Source organism: Poecilia mexicana, unplaced genomic scaffold, assembly GCF_051168715.1.
Source record: "Poecilia mexicana isolate PSO_F unplaced genomic scaffold, ASM5116871v1 scaffold_20, whole genome shotgun sequence".
In the NCBI taxonomy this organism is placed as follows: Eukaryota; Metazoa; Chordata; class Actinopteri; order Cyprinodontiformes; family Poeciliidae; genus Poecilia; species Poecilia mexicana.
The window spans coordinates 18,211,782-18,233,070 of record NW_028263389.1 but is presented as its reverse complement, the minus strand read 5'-3'; the positions used below and the strand labels follow the sequence as shown (position 1 = coordinate 18,233,070).

The 21,289-nt window shown below is 38.0% G+C and overlaps 1 protein-coding gene across 1 annotated transcript in view; it reads left to right on the top strand.

Moving 5' to 3' along the window:
- myo3a (myosin IIIA) overlaps positions 1-21,289 on the top strand; it is a 60,457-nt gene that overhangs the window by 26,627 nt on the left and 12,541 nt on the right. Inside the window, exons 9-29 of the mRNA XM_088001221.1 lie at positions 793-889; positions 2,125-2,241; positions 2,911-3,015; positions 4,614-4,697; positions 5,655-5,857; positions 7,669-7,767; positions 7,868-7,982; positions 9,285-9,411; positions 9,736-9,946; positions 10,932-11,079; positions 13,408-13,561; positions 13,786-13,874; positions 14,496-14,625; positions 16,040-16,122; positions 16,321-16,362; positions 18,852-18,932; positions 19,195-19,400; positions 19,485-19,596; positions 20,386-20,548; positions 20,633-20,719; positions 20,803-20,926. Coding sequence (XP_087857347.1) covers positions 793-889; positions 2,125-2,241; positions 2,911-3,015; positions 4,614-4,697; positions 5,655-5,857; positions 7,669-7,767; positions 7,868-7,982; positions 9,285-9,411; positions 9,736-9,946; positions 10,932-11,079; positions 13,408-13,561; positions 13,786-13,874; positions 14,496-14,625; positions 16,040-16,122; positions 16,321-16,362; positions 18,852-18,932; positions 19,195-19,400; positions 19,485-19,596; positions 20,386-20,548; positions 20,633-20,719; positions 20,803-20,926 — 2,577 coding nt within the window. The remainder of the gene's footprint in view (positions 1-792; positions 890-2,124; positions 2,242-2,910; positions 3,016-4,613; positions 4,698-5,654; positions 5,858-7,668; positions 7,768-7,867; positions 7,983-9,284; positions 9,412-9,735; positions 9,947-10,931; positions 11,080-13,407; positions 13,562-13,785; positions 13,875-14,495; positions 14,626-16,039; positions 16,123-16,320; positions 16,363-18,851; positions 18,933-19,194; positions 19,401-19,484; positions 19,597-20,385; positions 20,549-20,632; positions 20,720-20,802; positions 20,927-21,289) is intronic.

Sequence of the window (21,289 nt, the reverse complement as noted above, 5' to 3'; positions counted from 1 at the left end):
ACATTTCCACCCTAAAATGCCTTGTATTTCCTGTAAGCCCTGTGAGAAAGAATAACCTCCCCCTTTATGCCAGTCAGTTTTAAGTGGCGCTCTGCAGCTTAGCCTTTGCAGGCTGCATAATCCAAATTAACCTCCTTTCTGGATGTTTTACAAGCCCTGTCGCCCCCAAACAAACATCACCTCCATCCTGCAGCTGCATCAGTGGTGGTGCAACACGTCGGTTTATTTCTGTATGATCATGAAATGTTAATCCTGTTTCTTTCATTTAAGCCATCATGGAAAGACAGACAGAAGTACAGACAGTAATGACAGGTAATGGATGTATTTGTGGCCTCCTGCAAGCCACAGTAGGAGCTTTATGGTTCAATTAGGTGTGATTGTGTTTTTATATTAACCAGATCAGTTAATTTTCAGATGTAGATTGTTTATATAGTCTCTTTTATTGTAGAAATTGAGTCTATTTTCTATAGTTTCTAGTCTGTAGAAAGAGCAAAAACAGATTAGCTTTAATATATTAATAAAAATTCTTAAATAATCAGCATTTTAACATGCAGCGCCTTGAAAAAGTTTTTATTCTGTTGGGGTTTTATGTGAAACATAATAGAGTATAAATTTGAAGAGAAGGAAAATGAAACCTTATTTTCAATCTTCTCTCAAATTTTGATTTAAATCTTTTTTTTATATATATTCTGAAGCTCATATGGTTTTATTGATTTACAATGTATGAAAAGTGGCATCTTTGTACAATTCCCAGTAAAATTTTTATTTTATTTGATGTGAATTTTATTCTAGGCATGAACGTATTCACACAAAGAAAGGAAGCCACATGAAGACGCAAGCCGACACAGACGAGATGGACGACCTCGCCACCCTAGAGGTTCTGGACGAGGTGAGAAACAAAACACTGGATTATTCAACTGTACACAAAACATTTAACGACTTTCATGAAACAGGTGAGACAGTCACTGATCTATTGGACTGATGTAGGTCGTCTCTAACAGAATTAGAGCCTCTAAAAATCACTTTTTTCCTCAGAATTTTAACATTTTAATCTCAAAATTCCGACTTTAATCTCAAAATCTTATCTTTAATCTCAAAATTCTGACTTTAATCCCAAAATTCTCATTTTAATTTCACAATTCTGACTCCAATTTCAAAAGTTGAATCTCAAAATTCAGTTCTTAATTTCAGAATTTTGACTTTCACATCAACATTTTGGGTTTAATCTCAAAATTCTTGCTTTATTCTCAGAGTTCTGGTTGTAATCTAATAATTCTGATTTCAATCCCAAATTTCTGGTTTTAATCTCAGAATTTTTCGTTAATCTTAATTTTTCTTCAACCTCAGAATTGTGACTTCAACATCAAAATTCTTACTTTAATCTCATAATTCTTACTTTAATCTCATAATTCTCCCTTCAATCACAAAGTTCTGACTGTAATCTCATAGATTATTATAATGAGATTAAAGATATAATCTCATCTTTGATCTCAGAAGTATGCATTTAATCCCAGGCTAAGGTTCTGCTTCTGCTGGAGTCTTTAATACAGAAAAGTATCTGGGAGGAATCAAAACTAACTTTCTGTAAGAATATGTTGAATTGAAGACTTTTTTTTAATTGCTCATGAAAGTCAGAATATTTTTTTTCAGTGTCCTAATCCTGTTGCGTTCTTGTGAGATTTCTGTTCCTCTCCTGAATAAACAAACTCGACTCAAACCTCTAAGGCTGATGTGAAACTACTTTTCTCTCAGAAACTGTAAAATGCAGATTTATGTTACATAAACTATTTGTAGTTATGCCAATATTATTGTTTTTTTGTTTTGTTGTTGTTGCTGAGTAATTCATCAAATCTGGTTGCTGCGTTGACGTCCCAAATGATGCAATCAGCCTCGGTTGCCAGCGGATATTTTCCTCCATCCATCAAACTCAGAAGCTCAGCTGTTGCAGATGAACCTGGAAGTGTTTCGACATCAGTATTGATCACCACTTTATGAAAATAAAACGCTGACACAGCAGCAGCTTCCACTTGCTGGGGATTATGGGAAATATTTCATGCTAACACCCAGATGAACACTGAGGAAGAAGTAAAATTTTTTTGTTGTTTTTGGGTGTTTTTGGGTCAGAATACGGTCACAGAGCATCTGCAGATCCGCTACACCAGAGACCAGATTTACACGTATGTTGGTGACATCCTGATCGCTGTCAATCCGTTCCATAAAATGGAGATTTACTCTCCTCAGGTCAGTGGAGAGCCATTACATTCATTTTATTTATTCTTTCTGAGCATTTTTTGTTTTTAAAAACTCTTTTTAAATTTCTACTTTTCCTCTTGTGGTGTTTGCCAGGGGTGTCCATTAGGGTATTTGTGACCCTGGGCTGAATTTTTTCTGGCCCCCAACTGCAGATCAAGAATGTTACAAATGTATTATTTTTTTATTTTAAATCAGGGTGAAATTGTTACTAATAAAGCTTCTTGCAATAGAAAATAATACAAAACACATAATTTGTTTTTTTAATAAGAAGAACCAGAGACTTTTATTGCACCCAAATCAGCTTTACATTTAATTTATTACACCCAGCTAAATATAGCAAACATTTTTAAAAATCCAGTTTTTATAACTCAGAATACATTTGTTTATCTGAGACTAAGGAAAATTGAAAACTGTGCAAAATCTTATTTAAGTTTTGGGCTTATGATGAATAACATCTGTTTCCTACAAAAAATAGAAATATCTGGCTACTTTATTTGCTTTAATTTTTCGTTACTATTTTTATAAATATAAACTTTTTGGCCCACATGACAACAATTTTGGACACCCCTGATTTACTCATCATGTTTAATGTTTACCTTCCACCTCCATGTGAATATCGTGTTTAATTTTATATATTTTTACTTTATTTCTTTGTAGCAAACTAAGATGTATATTGGCGCCAAGCGCACAGCAAACCCTCCTCACATCTTTGCGGTGGCGGACATTGCTTACCAGTCGATGGTCTCATACAGCACCGATCAGGTAAATTACTTTTTGGGACATAAAAACCCTTTTAATAAATTAAAATATTACAAACTCTGTTTATTTCAGGATCTTTAACTAATTACAAACAGGTGGATGTCTTCCAGGCTTTATTTCTGTAAATTATGATGATTTTCCACTTGGAGTCAATAACATTTAAGATTAAAATATTACATCAGATCATTAAAAACTGAAATATGGACTATACGTGGTTAAAAGTTATTATTTTCAAAATTACTTTTATTAATCTGACAAACAGGCTTCAGGATTTTGTCTGATTTTGCTTTTTTTGTCGCTAAATGATTCAGTTCATCAAACTACATTTATTATCAGACAAATATCAGCTGAGTGAATATAAAAAGCAGATTTCAAAGCGGTGGTTTTACTTTTTCAAGGAAAAAAACCGCAATCAACCTGGAATTATATGAAAATATAGTTGTTTATTTAGTTTAGTTGTGGTTTTTCTGTGATAAGCCGCTTTTTTGTGGTTTATTTTAACTAGTAATACCAATGCTGCCTGACCTGTAGAATCAAGAAATCAGGATGAGGTAGGCTAAAAGGTCCTAAAAAGCAAAACATCATTCTTTGCAGTTTCTAATGCTTTCTAATGCATAACAGAAATCAGCAAATACTCCAGTCCTCCTTTAAAATTGCTTTAAACTGCCTGATTTAATAGTCAAATATAACTTAATATGCAGAGTGGAAGCCATTTTGTTGCTACTACAGAAGCTAACATCCACGGTCTTCCTTATTTTTCCTCTTGGAGGTTCAGGCAGTCAGCACCAGGGAAAATAAATGCCTCTCCTGGATTGGCTGCTTTGCTAGCAACATGCTAGCTAGTAGCATGTTAGCTAGCATTGCTCCTACCTGTTTCAGCTTCCCAGACTGCATTTTCTGTCAAATATTTTAGAGTAGATGATTTTTCCGTGAATAATTTGTAGTTACGTTCCACAGAAAAATCTGCGAATAGGCAGAGATCTACTGTAGTGAGTTTTTGATACCAGGTTGGTTTGGATGGTTGGTTTTTATGACAGCGTATTAGAGCCGCTGTAAACAGAAAAAAAAAGATTAATTTCCAATCAAAAATTTCAGAAATTTTCCAGAAAAGAAAAAACAAAACAAAAAAATTGGAAATGTCCATATTTTTTATGGCAAACTTTCAACTTCTATTTTTGAGATTAATTTTTTTGGAAGAAGTTTACCATAATCTTTACTGCAATATTTTTTTAATCTACAATGGCCCTTTAATATACCATTAAACTTTTTACCCTTGAAAAAGAAATAGCATTTTTATTGTAGTTCATGATTAAAGTGTGTAAAGTACAAACAAGTAAAAAGTATTATATCAACCAAGCATTCAAATTAATTTATAGACTGTCTCAATACACTCAAACTTATTTTTTTGCTAATGCTAGTTACCATGCTTTACAATTATTTCAATTAGCATAATAAGTATTTGGCAACTTTATTAATTCTGATGTTATTGTTGGGATTCTACACCTCTAACCAATTTGATTTTTGCTGAATAGTCAGTCAGTAATTTGTAGTATTGAATTTTAAGTCATTTAGTCTTGGTTTTTGTGACTTCCTGTGTGCAGTGCATTGTGATCAGTGGGGAAAGTGGAGCAGGGAAGACGGAAAGCGCGCATCTGCTGGTGCAGCAGCTGACCGTTCTCGGGAAGGTGAGTAAATCAATAAATCATCATATTTTTTATTCTCTCTATTCTGTTTTCTTTAAAGTCACACAATTAAAAACAGAATATTTATTGATAAATTATTACTTCAACAAATGTGATCCATTGATCTCAATGGATTCCATATTACTGCTTTGATAGAATAATAATAGTTTTAAGTGAATTTCCTTTGATAACCACCGTTTGATTTATTCTTTCTATTTAAGTGCTTTATAAATAGTTTTTCAACATTTGCACTGCAAAAACAGAAAATCTTACCATGTTTCAAGTACATTTAAAATAAGACAAAACTAACTTACCCAAAACTTTACGGCAAAATATATGATCTTGTTTTAGGTCAATAATTCCTTAATATTGATGAGAAAGTGGTTTTGATAGCAGATTTTTTAATTTATAAGAAGATATTTTTTTATGCTCATGGAACCAGTTCTTTTTTTAATCAATATTAAGGAATTATTGACTTAAAGCAAGCTCTTATATTGAAAAGTTTTTTGTAAGTTAGTTTTGTCTTCGTTCAAAGATATTTGCACTGAAAACTAGACTAAAAATACTTTGTAAAGATTTTGTGTTCTTGCATTCTGCTTTGAGCTCCCCGTTGCTAGGTGACGGGGCAGAGTTCCGCTGGAATTGCTAGGTAACGGGTTGGTCTTCATTGGGGTTGCTAGGTAACAGGGCAGTGCCTGCTGATTTGTGGCGTTACATTTCGGGGGGTTTTGCACCAAAAGACATATTTGCACGAGAAACTAGACAAAAAAAAAAAAAAACTTGGTAAGATTTTGTGTGTAATTTCCAAAATGATTAATTCTGGCAGTTTGAGTTTATTATGATGAATTTTTTTATTTACAAACTTTCGTCTCTATCTTCCATTCTTTTTGTGCCAAGCAACTTGTTTTGTCGTTTTCTGTCGTTTTCCTCCATTCTGACCTGGAATAATGTTTCGTTCAGGCCAACAACCGGACACTCCAGGAGAAAATCCTGCTGGTCAACAGTCTGGTGGAGGCTTTCGGAAACGCCTGCACCGTCATCAACGACAACTCCAGCCGCTTCGGGAAATACTTGGAGATGAAGTTCACCAGCGGCGGAACGGTGATCGGAGCGCAGATATCCGAGTACCTGCTGGAGAAATCCAGGGTCATCCACCAGGCGATGTAAGTTCCTTCCTGTCTTCCTGAAATTCATCCGCACTGACATTCATACAAATTTAAATCACCCAATGAGAAAACAGCACCACAAAGGTTGTGTTTCCACTCAGCGGTCGGGTTCAGTGTGTAATGGACTGTCTCTTTCTTTCCTTTCACCTTTACTCACCCATTTGAAGCCGGTGACATTTCCCTGCGGCCTGCACTCCAGCCGCTCCGTCTTTTCCTCTTATCAGGTGTCTGGGGTCAAGTGCAAAGGAAGGCCCATTTCTTGTTTGATCAAAGATTGTTTTCTAGCCAGCTGAACTTCAAAGACAGACTCAAGTATTTCATTAGAAGACAGACACAGGAGTCAGAGTGGGCTGATTTGGCAGGAAACAAAGTGTGCCGCTTCTTCTTCTGGAGCTTATTATTGGAGAGAAACCGAACAAGATGGGATCCATGTTAGGCTGCAGATTCTTTAAAACACAGTTTATGATGCAAGAAAGATCAAAAAGTCGGGAATTTATTGCTTTTTGTGTCCAATGGACGCCTTTGATCAACATCAGTTTTAAAAAAAAACAAAGTTAATCTCCACTTCTTAACTTGTAATCAGTGAAATCTTTATTTTATGAGTCAAATTTTGTTATTTTCAGGCACAAGTCGTGTTTGAAATGCAGCTCTGATCTCTACAAGCATTACAATTGTTTTTTTATTTGCTTTGTTTTATCAGAGTTGATCTAAGTTAGTGCAGATTGAACAAAAACTAATTAAATTGATAACCAAATTGACTAATTTAAGCTAGATTTATTTAGGAGAAAAAATAAAAGTAAATAATTTAAACCATATACTGTTTTGCCGTCAGCACAGCATCATCATGTCCAGCTTAACGGTGTTTGGCACTTATTAACTCAGATTGAGTGAATAAGTTAAGAAATCTTATTAACTCAGATTTCTTTTATGCTAATGTCTGCTGTGCTGTTTTGTTTTTGCTGGTAAATAAGTTAAAAAATATTTGAATAAAGAGAAGAGTAAGGCAAAAAAAAATCTCAATTAATTAATTTGGAATAATTTTAACATAATTTAGACATAAATTATTTTGAGCTCCTTTCATAATGAGCTACTTTAGGGTGTCTTGTGACTTTAAATCCATATAAGCTGCTGCTGGCCATGCCCCCAACTCATTGTATATTCACTCACGTGAAAATGGCTGCAAACAGATCCACAATTATATAGCCATACCTCTTTGAAAAGCAGAAGTTGAGCCTCCTGCACAACAAACTAGAATGCAGCAAGAGGTTTCTGGATGGCAATTCAACAACAAAATACTTGTCTTTTCCAGCAGCCATTGTACAGCACTTACATTCAAAACCAGCTGACCAAATGTGCTGGAGCTCATCTCGGTTTGCTAGGTAACGGAGGTGGGCTTGGCTGTGGTTGCTAGGTAACAGGTAATTGGTAGGTTTTTGAAACGGCTCATTTTCCAGACACCAAAAAATATTATCTTATTGCCAAAAAATGGCTGGGTGTTTTTCTAAATGCTTGGTTTGTTTTTAGAAGCAGTTGAAACCAAAGTGGAAGAACAAAAACAAGCAAGATGTAAATTTTTCACAATCAGTCCCCTTTAAATATTAATGAGAAGAGTGTAGCTTATATTATTCTAAAAGGGGTACAAACACGTTGTATATCCACCAAAATATTGCAACTAGCCAACCTGTTATTTTCTAATTGTGGGGATCAGAGCTTCAAACCCAGCTTTTGTTATTCACAGCGTTACGCCAACAAATCAGAGAAAGCTGTGCAGTTTTAGATGCTCTTCTATGTCTTTGTGTTTCCCGCAGCGGTGAGAAGAACTTCCACATTTTCTACTACATTTATTCTGGTCTGGCTGACAAGAAGAAACTAGCCCACTACAAGCTGTCTGACAGCAAGATACCTAAGTAGGTTTCATCCCTCAACCCTCTTATTTACTTCCAACTACTATCTTTGTGCTTCTTCAGAGTCCAGCCGTCACCTTTGTGTTTCCTCCTTGTCCTGCAGGTATCTTTACACCGAGAACTTGAAATTAGGCCCTGACATAGTGAGCAACGCCCTCTACAAAGAGCAGTTTGATGCAGTGGAGCAGTGTTTCAAAGTCATTGGATTCACCCTGGAGGTATGAACTGCTGCAGTGGAAACCGGGCACAGAGCAGCGAGTCGCCCCTCCTCAAGACTGCACCGCAAGTTATTACATGGAATATTATCAAACTAAATGCAGACGTCTTCACTTGGAGGGGATTTTTCTGAAAAGGGGCACATGATTATTAAAAAGGGTTAACATTGTCTGTGATGTAGCACAGAGCTACAGCAAGGCGTCGTCATTGCAACGGCTAATGAGGCTCAAAGCACCAACCTCTCCTGGGATCGGCACGTCAATATCACTTATCCTGTAATCACTCTGTGGAGCTGGAGCTAAAGCACATCACGCATCTCAGAGTGTGTAATAAATCCTCTATTTCAGGGATTAAACAGTGTAAAACATATTTATGAGGTTGTTTTTCCCAACTTAAAAGTTCTTTCTCAAATACTTTTCTTTGGATTTTAATTTTCCCGGTTCGATTGGGGAGCAAACTTTCAATATTTGTTACATTTTAAGCTTCTGTGGTTCTTTTTCACACCGCACTGCGTCAAACAAACCAAATTAATTAGGAAATCTGTTCCCCTCCTCGCCTGTGGGGGCACTGCACCAAAACTACTGAAGGAAATGACACAAAAACCATGTGTCATGGTTTTTGTGTCAAGAACTCAACTTTCTTCTTCATTAAATGTAAACAAAAATGGAGAAGCGTCAGATTTTAGAAAGTCCGCTAGCTATTTCTCCAGCTAGTTCTAGACTAAGCTTGTTTGTTTTGGTTGAATTTACCCAGAATTCCTTCTGTTATAGTCCATTTCCTGTTTTTGGAGCGGCCTCCGATCACATATGGATTCCAACCACACCAAAGTTCACTTAAATCGAACTGAGACCTCAGTATAGGCCTCCAGTGAAACATTTTGGTGGCAGCATCATGCTGTGGAGATGGATTTCTTCAGCAGAAACAGGGATCCTGGTTAGAGTTGAAAACTTTGAGCTGAACGCAGAGGATGAGGAAAATTAGCAGAATCTGATTATAAAAATATGGGGTGAATACAAGTAAAAGCCACACTTTTCAGATTTTAATTTGTAAAAAAAAAAAAATTGGTCACCTTCAGAATTATTTCCTACTTTGTGTTGATTTATCACGCAGTGATTTTCTTTTTGTCTATATAACAGTCACAAATATTGATGACAGGCAGTCAGAGTCTAAATAAGCCTTTGAAGATCCTTCAGGAAGCCGATGAATTATTACCAGAAAGTTTGGATTCTTGAAGGAGAAGTATGTTTAAAAAATGGGAGCTGTTTTAATCTTCTCCAGCAGCTGTTTATCTGTCATTCCTGCAGGAGCTGGGCAGTGTTTACAGCATCCTGGCGGCCATCCTTAACTCTGGTGACATTGAGTTTTCTGCAGTCGCCTCAGAGCATCAAACCGACAAGAGCAACATCACCAACATTTCGGTCCTGGAGAACGGTGAGCGATCGAGAGAATTTGTTCTGCTCTCCGTCCCTCCTCCCTCTGCTGCCTTCCTGCATTAACTCTGCAGAGAGCGTGGGTAAAAATAGCACTCTGTTATTGGGAAATAAATTATACATCAGCAGAGATGTGCAATTCACTGAAAATTATTAGCAAACATGTATTACAGTAATTAGATTTTGCCCTGTGTGGTTTGCGTAATCGTCTCCAAATATAAACACACGTTCCAGCTTGGTTGTTTCTGTTAATCTGAAATATTTTTCATCATTCCATTACTCCAGTTTAGCTTTTATCAGCCCGTTATCTTGTGTTTCCCGGCAGTGGCGTCCCTGCTGCGCATTCGGTCGGACGAGCTGCAGGAAGCCCTGACCTCCCACTGCGTGGTGGCGCGGGGTGAGACCATCGTCCGGCCCAACACGGTGGAGAAGGCGGTGGAGGTGAGGGACGCCATGGGGAAGGCGCTGTACGCCCGGCTCTTCAGCTGGATCGTGAACCGCATCAACGCGCTGCTGCGGCCCGACAGTCAGCCGGGGTGAGACCAGGAGCAGAACATTATGCTTCAGAGCAGAGGAGTCCAAAGTGTGGGCCGCGGGCCGCTTGTGGCTCTTCAAAGGATGTTGTTTGTTCCCTGACCATGAGTCAAGAAGGTTAAAAATTTGGTCAACAAAACAGAAAAGAAACAGAAATTGTCTGTTTTTCTTTTGAAAGCCCTTTTTATGTTTTGGGATTTTTTATAATATAGAGATTTAAACTTAAAACTCAATAAATTAAAGTTTGCATTTTTGTTTAATGAATTTTGTCCCCACCCACCACCAGAGTAGTTCAAATATGCCAGTTTTGACCTGCAGGGCAAAAAGTTTGGACACTCCAGCTTTAAGGTGTTTCCACCAGTAGATATGGTTCATTTGGGAGTAAAAATGCAACATTTGTTCCATTTTCAGCTGCTACAGTTCACCTTCACACTGCACTTGTTAAACAAGCCAAACTAATTGAAAAACCTGTTCCCCTCCTCGCCTGTGGTGGCGCTGCAGCAAGACCACTGAAGGAAACAACATGAAAATCATGATGCAACTTCCTTCTTTACAAAATGTAAACAGAATGAAGAGGTGTCAGATTTTTGCGGTTGTAGGATTTCTCTTTCGTTGTCGGAAAACACCGCCAGCTGTTTTTCCCTTTGGCGCTAAACACACACATTTGTTTTGGTGGTAACACTTTATTTGAAGGGGTGTGAATAAGACTGACACGACACATGTCGTAAACATGAAAGAGTTTTCATGAATGTTTATGACTGATTGACATATTTATTGCAACCTTGCATTAAAAGTGTCATTGTTTACCAAATTACGCTTCGTGACAACAGTCATAAACATTGATGAAGACTCCTTCATGTTTATGATAGGTGTTATCTCAGTCTTATGCACACCCCTTCAAATAAAGTGTTACTGTTTGCCTGTGTTGTAGTTCACTTCCTGCTTTTTTATCTTTATGTCTTCCTTTGTCGTTCTTATCACCTCCAGAGAGGATGATAAGGGTCTGAACATTGGCATCCTGGATATCTTTGGCTTTGAGAACTTCAAGAAGAACTCTTTCGAGCAGCTCTGCATCAACCTCGCCAACGAGCAGATCCAGTTTTACTTCAACCAGCACATATTCGCTTGGGAACAGGTAGAGTTGCACATGATCAACACGTCCTGTCAGGTCAGATTAATTTAATCCTTCTGAATAAAAGCAGCTTTCACCATCATTTCATCTAAACCCCACTAACATGTCTTTTGTCTGCTAGAGATTTAAAAATAACCCATATGCTTCCTTGAACAGATTAGAATAGGTGTAGGGGAAACACAAAACATGTTCATTACATTTTTTTTGTTTGCACAAAATCATTCACCAAAAATGCAGTAAATGACATTTGTCTTTTCCAGCAGCCATTGTACAGCACATGCAATGGTAAACTCAGCTGATAAAATGTGCGGGACTGTATTTTTAGTCTGGTTTCCAGTAGAGGTATTTTAGTAGCCTTGAAATAAGGCAAATCTAACTTAACAGCAACTTTATAAGAAGAAATTGCAATAATTCTTTAATTTTGATGGCAGATTATTTTACATACACCAATGGAAAAAAGAATTTATACGTGAAATAATCTGTACTTTGTAATCAATTTTAAAGAACGATTGACTTAAAACTAGCTCCTATATCTTTCTAAAAATGTTTCTTTTAAGTTAGTTTCGTCTTATTTGAAGTTTACTAAGATATTTGAAATAGAAACTAGACAAAAATAAAATAAAATGGGCAAGATTTTGTGTTTTTGCAGTGTGGAGCTCCGCTGGGGTTGCTGGGTAGCAGGCAGAGTTCTGCTGTGGTTGCTAGGTAACGGGCAGAGTTCTGCTGTGGTTGCTAGGTAGCAGGCAGAGTTCCGCTGTGGTTGCTAGGTAGCAGGCAGAGTTCCGCTGTGGTTGCTAGGTAGCAGGCAGAGTTCCGCTGTGGTTGCTAGGTAGCGGGCAGTGCCTGCTGATTTATGACGTTATATTCTGGAGGTTTTTGAAACGGCTGATTTTCCAAAACACCAAGAAACATGAATTTATTGCCAAAAAAATGGCTGGACGGGTGTTTTTTTTAAGCGCTTGGTCTGTTTTTAGAAGCTTTACAGAGCAAAGTACCAAAACGCAAGAGGTCCCCTTTAAAAGCTTTCAATAATGTCTGCTGCTGTCTTTATTTATGGCAGAATGAGCTTCACAATTCTCCCTTTGTGTTGTCTCGCGGGAGGCTTTGCCTTGAGGGGGTCACAGAATGGTTTGCTAATGTTAAACGATTTGGACCTTCCCACAGAGCGGGGCAATAAATCATCCCAAATGAGGGTCAATTAGGAGCTGGAGACACTTAATGTTGGACTTAAATTCACTCTTGGGGATTGTTGGAACCGGGCCCAGAAATACATTGTTCTTCTGCTAACTGAATGTACACTGAGAGCATATCTGAAATGTTCATTACTGAGATTAATAAGCATGTCCTTAGTGCCCAAAGTACTGTTAGTGTATTACGGGTTCATATGCATTTGCTTTATCACCTTATATTTCCTTTAACATGTATTTAGCATCTAAATTTGTTTGTTTCGTCATGTTTTTTCCTGACATGCATTGTTTATGTAACAGTGCTGGTTTATGCTGCTACAAGCAGATTGGTTTAAGGTTGTTTGTTCCCATTTTGTCTCTTTCTCCATTGAAGTCTCTTGTAATATTTTGCTGAGTCATCACAGCTCTGAGTCAGCCTGATGCGATAAGAGTAACTGAAACAGTGGCTGCTTTGCCTCACATCAGTTTTATTTAGATAGGGAACAACAAATTAGATTAAAAATACACTTCTACTTTCAAAGATCTAGGGCTGCAGATAGTGGTTATTTTAATAATTGATTATTCTGACGATTAATCGAGTAATCAGATTTTTAAAAATGACTCATTCTGCCGATGTTTTTTTGTCTAACCACTTGTGTTATACAATCTACAGCTAAATATATACTTAAATAAGCTTTCTGCTTAACTTAACTGATCTTTTCACTAGTTTTTCAATTAACCAGTCAATAACCGGATAGAAAAATGTGCATAATAGGAGAATTTTACAGAATTTGAATCAGATTAACCAAAACTATGACACTTGAAGAGTTTTGGGTTGAACATATTTACATACAAAGAAGGTTTTCCATCTAAAATGCAAATTGTTTATATTTTGTACAGTTTTGGCTTCATAATACCAGTGGTATTTCTCTGCTACTTACAAAGCATGAACAGGTTACCTACAACATCCTAATGTTTTTTATCCACCAACATGTAATTACAGGGTATTTGCAGGTTGGTCAAAACAAATAAGATGCAAACAAACATTTAAAAATGGAAAAAATAAATAAACTCACAAACTTTACTGAATGAAAATACAATATTTACACACCGGGAAGCACAAAAGTTTTCCAGTTTTAGTAAAAAGTTCTTCTCTCCTGATCAGGACGAGTATCTGAACGAAGAGGTTGACGCCCGGATGATCGAGTACGAGGACAACCGGCCCCTCCTCGACCTGTTTCTGCAGAAACCCATGGGGCTGCTCTCCCTGCTGGACGAGGAGAGCCGCTTCCCACAGGCCACAGACCAGACACTCGTAGGTCAGTCCATGTTTGACTGTGGATCCAAAGCTTTTACATGCATCCGTTTTGTTCAGTTTTGCTTTTATTCACTGTCTAAATTCACCAATGTTGGAAATTTTATATTCAAAAGAAGCCGGTTTGGTTGTTCACAAGATTTTTTTAAAATTGTAACATTATATTAGACTGATGACAACCTGACCAGTTTTGTAATTTGCTAACTGATGTACTGTTTGGTATTTTAGAGAAATTTGAGGATAATCTGAAAACAAAGAGCTTCTGGAGGCCTAAAAGGGTGGATCTTGGCTTTGGTATTCATCACTATGCTGGGAAGGTAAGTCCCTTTTATTAAAGATGACCTATTCATGCTTCTTTGAACAGGTTAGCATAACTCTTTGTGCCGCACAAAACATGTTCATTACATTTCCTGTACAAAATCCTTCTTAGATAAGGAGATTTTAGTTTGGTCTTGTCACTTTAAATCCAAATAAACTGCAGTTGGCCCATCGCCCCCCAGCTCAATGTTTACACTCGCATGTGAAAGTGGCTGCAAATAGATGCTCAGTTATACAACTGTACATCTTTGAAAAGCAAAAAGCGGTTTCTGAATGGTAAGGCAGTAAACACAGGCAGTAAACAGTAAACACAGCAGTAAAAGCAGTTGACCAAACTTGCTGGAACTCTTCTTGGGTTGCTAGGTAACAGGGCTGAGCCTAGCTGGGGTTGCTAAGCAACAGCGTAGTTCCTGTCTTATGTAACCTTTTGAAATGGCTCATTTTCCAGACACTAAAACAACATTAACTTATTGCCAAAAACACAACTTGGTGGGGTTTTTTAGTGCTTAAGCACAAATTTTAATTTCGCATAACAGGTCACCTTTAACTTCCAAAGTGCACTGCTTAAACTTTTCCAGAGGGGCTTCTTTCTAATGTTTTTAATCTTTGTGGACTTTAAGGTGATTTACAACGCCGCTGGCTTCTTGGCCAAGAACAGAGAGACACTCCCTGCAGACATTATCCTCCTGCTGAGGTCATCGGAGAACGAGCTGATCCGCAAACTGGTCACACATCCTCTCACCAAAACGGGTAAAACCAACTGCAGATTTGGGCAAATTAATTAAAACTTCCTGTAGCAAACAATCTCCTAATCGCCTCAATGAAAACCTCACAGCTTTTATATCAAGCAGACGGAGAGTTTTATCACTGAGCTAATCAACAGTTATTCTGGGTTTTAATAAAAACTGAACCTTTTTAACAGAATATAAAACCATTTGTTTCCAAAATGGTGGAAGAAATGCTGTTTTGAGTGTTGACAACATTTGAGATTTGAAAAATTGTACCGATGTTTACGTTCTTTGTTCTATGTGAATAAGTATTGTTGTGTTATTAGCAGTCTAATAAAAAATCTGTAGACAATATATTATTTATTGGACATTTCCTTTACATGGTGAGGGAGAAATTTGTATGTTTCCTCTCAGTTTTGATATGACTTGTTGATCATTTGTCTTGAAATGGCAGTGACATTTAACTGTGTGAGGACAAAACTTAAAGGAAAAGTTGTGCTTCAACATCAAAATGTTTTTTTAAAGCTTTAAAGATTAAGACCTTAGCAGGTCACATGTCACGGACAGGCAGGGAGATGCAGCAGCCAACACAGTCGCTCTTTTACTGTAATCTGGATGATATGGTTCGAAAACGCATCACAAAATAATGGTTTGACATCTGCTTATATTGATAATTATCGATTGTTTTTTTTGTTTTAAATATCTCAAATACTGCCGAATTGGTAGTGTAACCTTCCCCGTTTTATCCACAGTTTTTACTTTATTTTTTAACAGTTATGAAGCACAGTGGCAAAATCTAAAACTTCTGCTGCGTAAGTTACTCTCTACCTTGTTGCTAGGTAACCAAAGAGTGAGTGAGTTGCTAGGTAACCAATGAGTGAGCGAATTGCTAGGTAACCAATGAGTGAGCGAATTGCTAGGTAACCAAAGAGTGAGTGAGTTAGTTGATTCCACCAACGGTTTTTAGCTAACCATGAGAGGCTAAAGTCTCTCCACTGCCTACATCTCCCAGAATGCTGTGCAGCTCTGGATTGGAATTCAGTGAACTTACTGAACATACCATCAGACGTATTATCTATTGATATTGATCATATCATGATATATATTGTTATCGATTTAATGCCCAGTCCTGCTCTAATCTTATATTGTGAAAAACTCTCAGGGGAAACTCTGATTTCTTAGACCAGCAATATAATTTAATATAAAATGGATGAAATAAAAGTTTGCACAACTTGATGAAGAAAGAGAGGATTTATGGTTATTTTATGGTGTTTCAACAACCGTTTGTAAAACATAATGATAATAATAAACTCTAAATATGAAATGTTCTTTTTTTCCTGTGAAAAGCGCTGTTATATTTACTAATTCGAGGACAATACTGTGGAGAATTTCTGCAGGGAAACCGTTTATTCTTTGATGTGCTGTGTATTTCACAGGTAACCTTGCCCACACTAAGGGTAAAGGCGTAAACACACTGAGAGGCCCGCGGACGCCCACGCGAACTGTCACCTTGGCTAAGGTACAGCGTACTTATCTGCATTATCATCATTACATCATCTCCTTCAAACGCACTTTCAATTTATTTATTCTGACTTAATTCCTCTGTGACTTAAAGTTCAATCTCTTGTGTTACTGCAGAGTTTTCTGTTTCAGCTTTGGTTACTCCTTGTTTTATTTATTTCCTTCCTCTTTTCTCTTTGCATTTGTTTTGGAAAAGATGGGGATGCTAACCTTGTACAGCTCTTTTTCTATTAGCGAGGTAATCACCATATTTATTTATGAATTATTCCTTTACGTAAACCTTTCCTCCTCTTAGATCCCCAAAACAAAACCAGTAGCTCCAGATTTCACATGTTAGAGCTTCCTTACCACTGAGATGCTTGTTTGATAGAAAAATGTGGCATTTTGTGGATTAAAATCTGATGTTTTATGTTTCTTTAACAATTACAGTTCATTTTCAAAACTATACTTCCATCCAAAAGTATTCATACATCCCATATCCGCCTTTTCAGTCATTTACATTTGGATTTTAATTGATGGCAAAACAGAAAGTTGTGCATGATGTTGAAATGGAAAAACATAGTTTTAAAGTTTTTTTAATTGAAATCTGGAAAGTGTGGCATGCATTTATATTCTGCTCCCTTTATTCTTAGTCCTCTAAAGAACAACCACGTGGCGATAATGCTACAATGGAACGGCTTAGATGGATGGTGAAGTCTCTGTAAACAAAAATGCTCCTAAAAATATTAATCATCAGGATGGAAAGTTTATTTTAATCTCCATTTTTCAGTCCAAACATTCACTAACCCACTCTGCTGCCATCTTTTAGTGTCTGCTAAATAAAACCCCTCCTGGCAACTTAATTATGGTATTTGCTTGTGTGATTTGGTTTAGATTGTAGCCGCCCCGTTTGGTACATGTGAGCCTGGAGGCGACCCGCTAACCTCAAAGCTTTGACAGAAGCTAAATGCTCTGTGTTCGACGAGTTCTTGCATTTATTTCCATTTATTTGCATAAATTAGAGGCTGAAAGGCTCATCAGAGCTCATCGCATCTCGGCTCTTAACAGGAAACAAAGAGACGATTAAACAGCAGAACTGAACCTGCAGAACTGGGTCTGTTTTACCGCGGAGCAACACAGACCTGATACTGGGAGGTCGTTATACATCCAACTACGCATCCAACTATACATCCAACTGTACATCCAACTGTGCATCCAACTATAGATCCAACTGTACATCCAACTAAACATCCAACTGTGCATGCAACTGTTCATCCAACTATACATCCAACTGTGCATCCAACTATAGATCCAACTACGCATCCAACTACGCATCCAACTACGCATCCAACTGTACATCCAACTGTACATCCAACTGTGCATCCAACTATAGATCCAACTACGCATCCAACTACGCATCCAACTACGCATCCAACTGTACATCCAACTATAGATCCAACTACGCATCCAACTACGCATCCAACTACACATCCAACTGTACATCCAACTGTACATCCAACTGTGCATCCAACTATAGATCCAACTGTTCATCCAACTTCACATCCAACTGTGCATCCAACTATAGATCCAACTACGCATCCAACTGTGCATCCAACTGTGCATCCAACTGTACATCCAACTATACATCCAACTGTACATCCAACTGTACATCCAACTGTGCATGCAACTGTTCATCCAACTTTACATCCAACTTTACATCCAACTGTGCATCCAACTGTACATCCAACTGTGCATCCAACTGTGCATCCAACTGTACATCCAACTATACATCCAACTGTACATCCAACTATAGATTCAATTGTACATCCAACTAAACATACAACTGTACATCCAACTATACATCCAACTGTACATCCAACTATAGATTCAATTGTACATCCAACTAAACATACAACTGTACATCCAACTGTGCATCCAACTGTACATCCAACTGTACATCCAACTGTGCATCCAACTGTACATCCAACTGTACATCCAACTATACATCCAACTGTACATCCAACTATACATCCAACTGTATATCCAACTGCGCATCCAACTGTATATCCAACTGTGCATCCAACTATACATCCAACTGTACATCCAACTGTGCATGCAACTGTTCATCCAACTTTACATCCAACTGTACATCCAACTGTCCATCCAACTGTCCATCCATCCATCCATCCATCCATCCATCCATCCGTCCGTCCGTCCGTCCGTCCATCCATCCATCTATCCATCCATCCATCCATCCATCCGTCCATCCATCCATCCATCCATCCATCTGTGCATCCAACAAACCATCCATCTCTGATCGACATGAACTAAAGAATAAATAAAGAATAAAACAAACTATTTAATTGGTGATTTCCCCATTCAAATTATAAATTGGATTCATCTCAAATTGTCAGTGTGAGATTGTTTTACTGCAGTCTTACATTAATTTATATTAGGACTTTCTGCACATCTTTATCAGTAATGTCAAATGGTGTTTGGAAAAGCAGGAGTGCAGAGTTGAAAAATGTCACATTGGGAGCAGAAGATTATAAATCCTGGCAGCTTTTTCCATCCATCTTTTCTCCACCACTTGCAACAAGTTTTAAGATGAAACAAGTCAGTTTTTAAATAAATGTATTCATGGCCGATTGATTCATCAAGGTTATGCTTAAAAACAAATTAGAAAACACTACAGGAAGTGCTTTCTAATCTAAAGTTGGTAATATTTGTTTGTTTTTTATTTTTTAGCCAACAGAACCTGGTGACACCCCGTACCATCCAAGAGAAACCACCAACATGAAGACGCAGACGGTGGCCTCGTACTTCAGGGTAATCCATCTTTAAAGAGCTGTTGTTCTTCCACACTTTGAAATCTTTACAAAAATATCAAAACCACTGAAGCTGTAACAAACACCACAATGAGAGAAGTCCAAATGTTCAAAGTGAGATTATTCTGCTGAAATAAACGGAATTAATTATTCAGCTTTTTACACATACCTGTAGATATGGAAGGTTTTTTCTTTTTAGACAACCTGCTTTGTGTGAATGAAACTGATGTTAGCGTGAATCCAGCCTCTTTGTGTCATCACAGTACTCTCTGATGGACCTCCTGTCCAAGATGGTGGCCGGGCAGCCTCACTTCGTCCGCTGCATCAAGCCCAACAACGATCGCCATGCCAACAAGTTCGACCGGGAGAAGGTTCTGGTCCAGCTGCGCTACACCGGCGTCCTGGAAACTGCAAAGATCCGACGGCAGGGCTACTCCCATCGCATCCTGTTTGCTAACTTCATGAAGAGGTTAGCTTTCCGCAGACGAACCTCGTAACCCTGGCGGAAACTTTAACGCCTTTCCTGGCTGAATGAATGCGATGAATCCTGCAGGTACTACATCTTGGCATTTCACGCTCACGAAGAGCCGGCTGTGACTCCGGAGACGTGCGCCGCCATATTGGAGAAGGCAAAACTGGAAAACTGGGCAATGGGCAAGACCAAGGTGAGCAGAGATCATCGTCAAACAGATTAGCAATCAGTAGCTAAACTAGCGTTTGCCAGATCTAAAAGTTGTCTTATGTTCGACCTAATCTATTAAACACCATAAATTATTTCGAAACATAATTTATGAATCCTAATTAGCTCCAGAGCAAAGTGAATGCCCAGCTTAAACGGACAGTTCAGCAATTACAATCACATTTTGCACATTTCTGTACTTAAATTTGGGTTTTAACTGCGTCTAAAAACAGACCAAACATTTCAAAACCACCAAGACATTTTTAGCTGAAGTTAATGCTTTTTGGTTTTGGGAAAATGAGCCATTTTGAAAACCTTCTGATTGTTAAGTCACATTCAAAAGCCTCAGTCTCGTCACCTAGCAACCCAAGCTGCGCTCCAGCACCTTTGGTCAGCTGGTTTTATCGCTGTATTTACTGTACAATGGCTCCTAGGGAAAAAAAAGTCTTACCACCCCGAAACCATTTGCTACATTCTTGTTGATTGGTGAAGGATCCCCCACTTCTACTTTTCAAAGATGTACAGTTGTATAATTGCGCATCTGTTTGCAGCCATTTTCACAAGTGAGTGTAAACATTGAGTTGGGGGCGTGGCCAGCAGCATATTATTTGGGTTTAAAGTGACAAAAACAGCAAACTCTGAAAGGACCAGACTAAACTCTCATAATTTAAAAATTATTTTATGCAAAAAATGTTTGGTTTAGACCATAAAGACATCCTTAGGTGACCTTTAACCTCCAACTGTCTTAGCATTTCCTCCATGTTGCGCTCCTCAGGTGTTCCTGAAGTATTACCACGTCGAACATCTGAACCTGATGGTGCAGCAGGCGACGCAGAGGATCATTCTGCTCCAGGCTTGTGTCCGAGGCTGGCTGGGAGCCAAACGGTACCGGAAGACGCTGAAAGAGCGAGAACAAAGCGCTCTGGTTCTGCAGTCAGGTGGGTCGGTCCGCGCTCACGCTTCACACTCAAAACACAATCAAATCTCCAAACATTTATGCTGATTCATGCTTTCCTCTGCAGCTTACAGAGGTCACAAAGTTCGGAAGAAAGTAGCCGACGATAAAAGCAAAGTGAAATTTGACACTTTTATAATCCAATTTCAGGCTGGTAAGAAAACTATGGAGACAAAACTTCATATTCGAGTGTAAGATTGTTTATTTTACTTTGGTTGACTGCTTTGCTTGCTTCAGTTTGCAGAGGATATCTGGCAAGGAAGACGTACAAGGAGATGGTAGATGAGAAAAACAAGGCAGCTACCAAGATCCAGGCTCGCTACAGAGGCCACAAGGAGCGGAAAAGCTTTCAACGGAAACGGTAGGAGAGAACCAACATTTTAATATTCATTAATGAGCAAAAATGTTCACATCCTTTGAATTCTTTACATTTTCATACAGTAGAAGCAATTTTTTCACTTCATTTTATTATTTTTACAAAATTCTGTAAGAAAACCTTTTAGAAACTGTGAAAGACTCAAGATAAGTTCAATCAATACCTATGTATTGGAGGGGCTAGTCAAAGTTCAGACTCAAATCTGGTTTGAAATCGGTTGAAATTTGGTTGAAAAGAAAAACTCTACGAACATCGATCTCAGTTGGGTTGAAGTAAAGTCCACCGCGTTTCAAATGAATGTGAACAGCAAGCGGACTGGAGACTGCTCCAAAAGCAGGAAGTGGACTA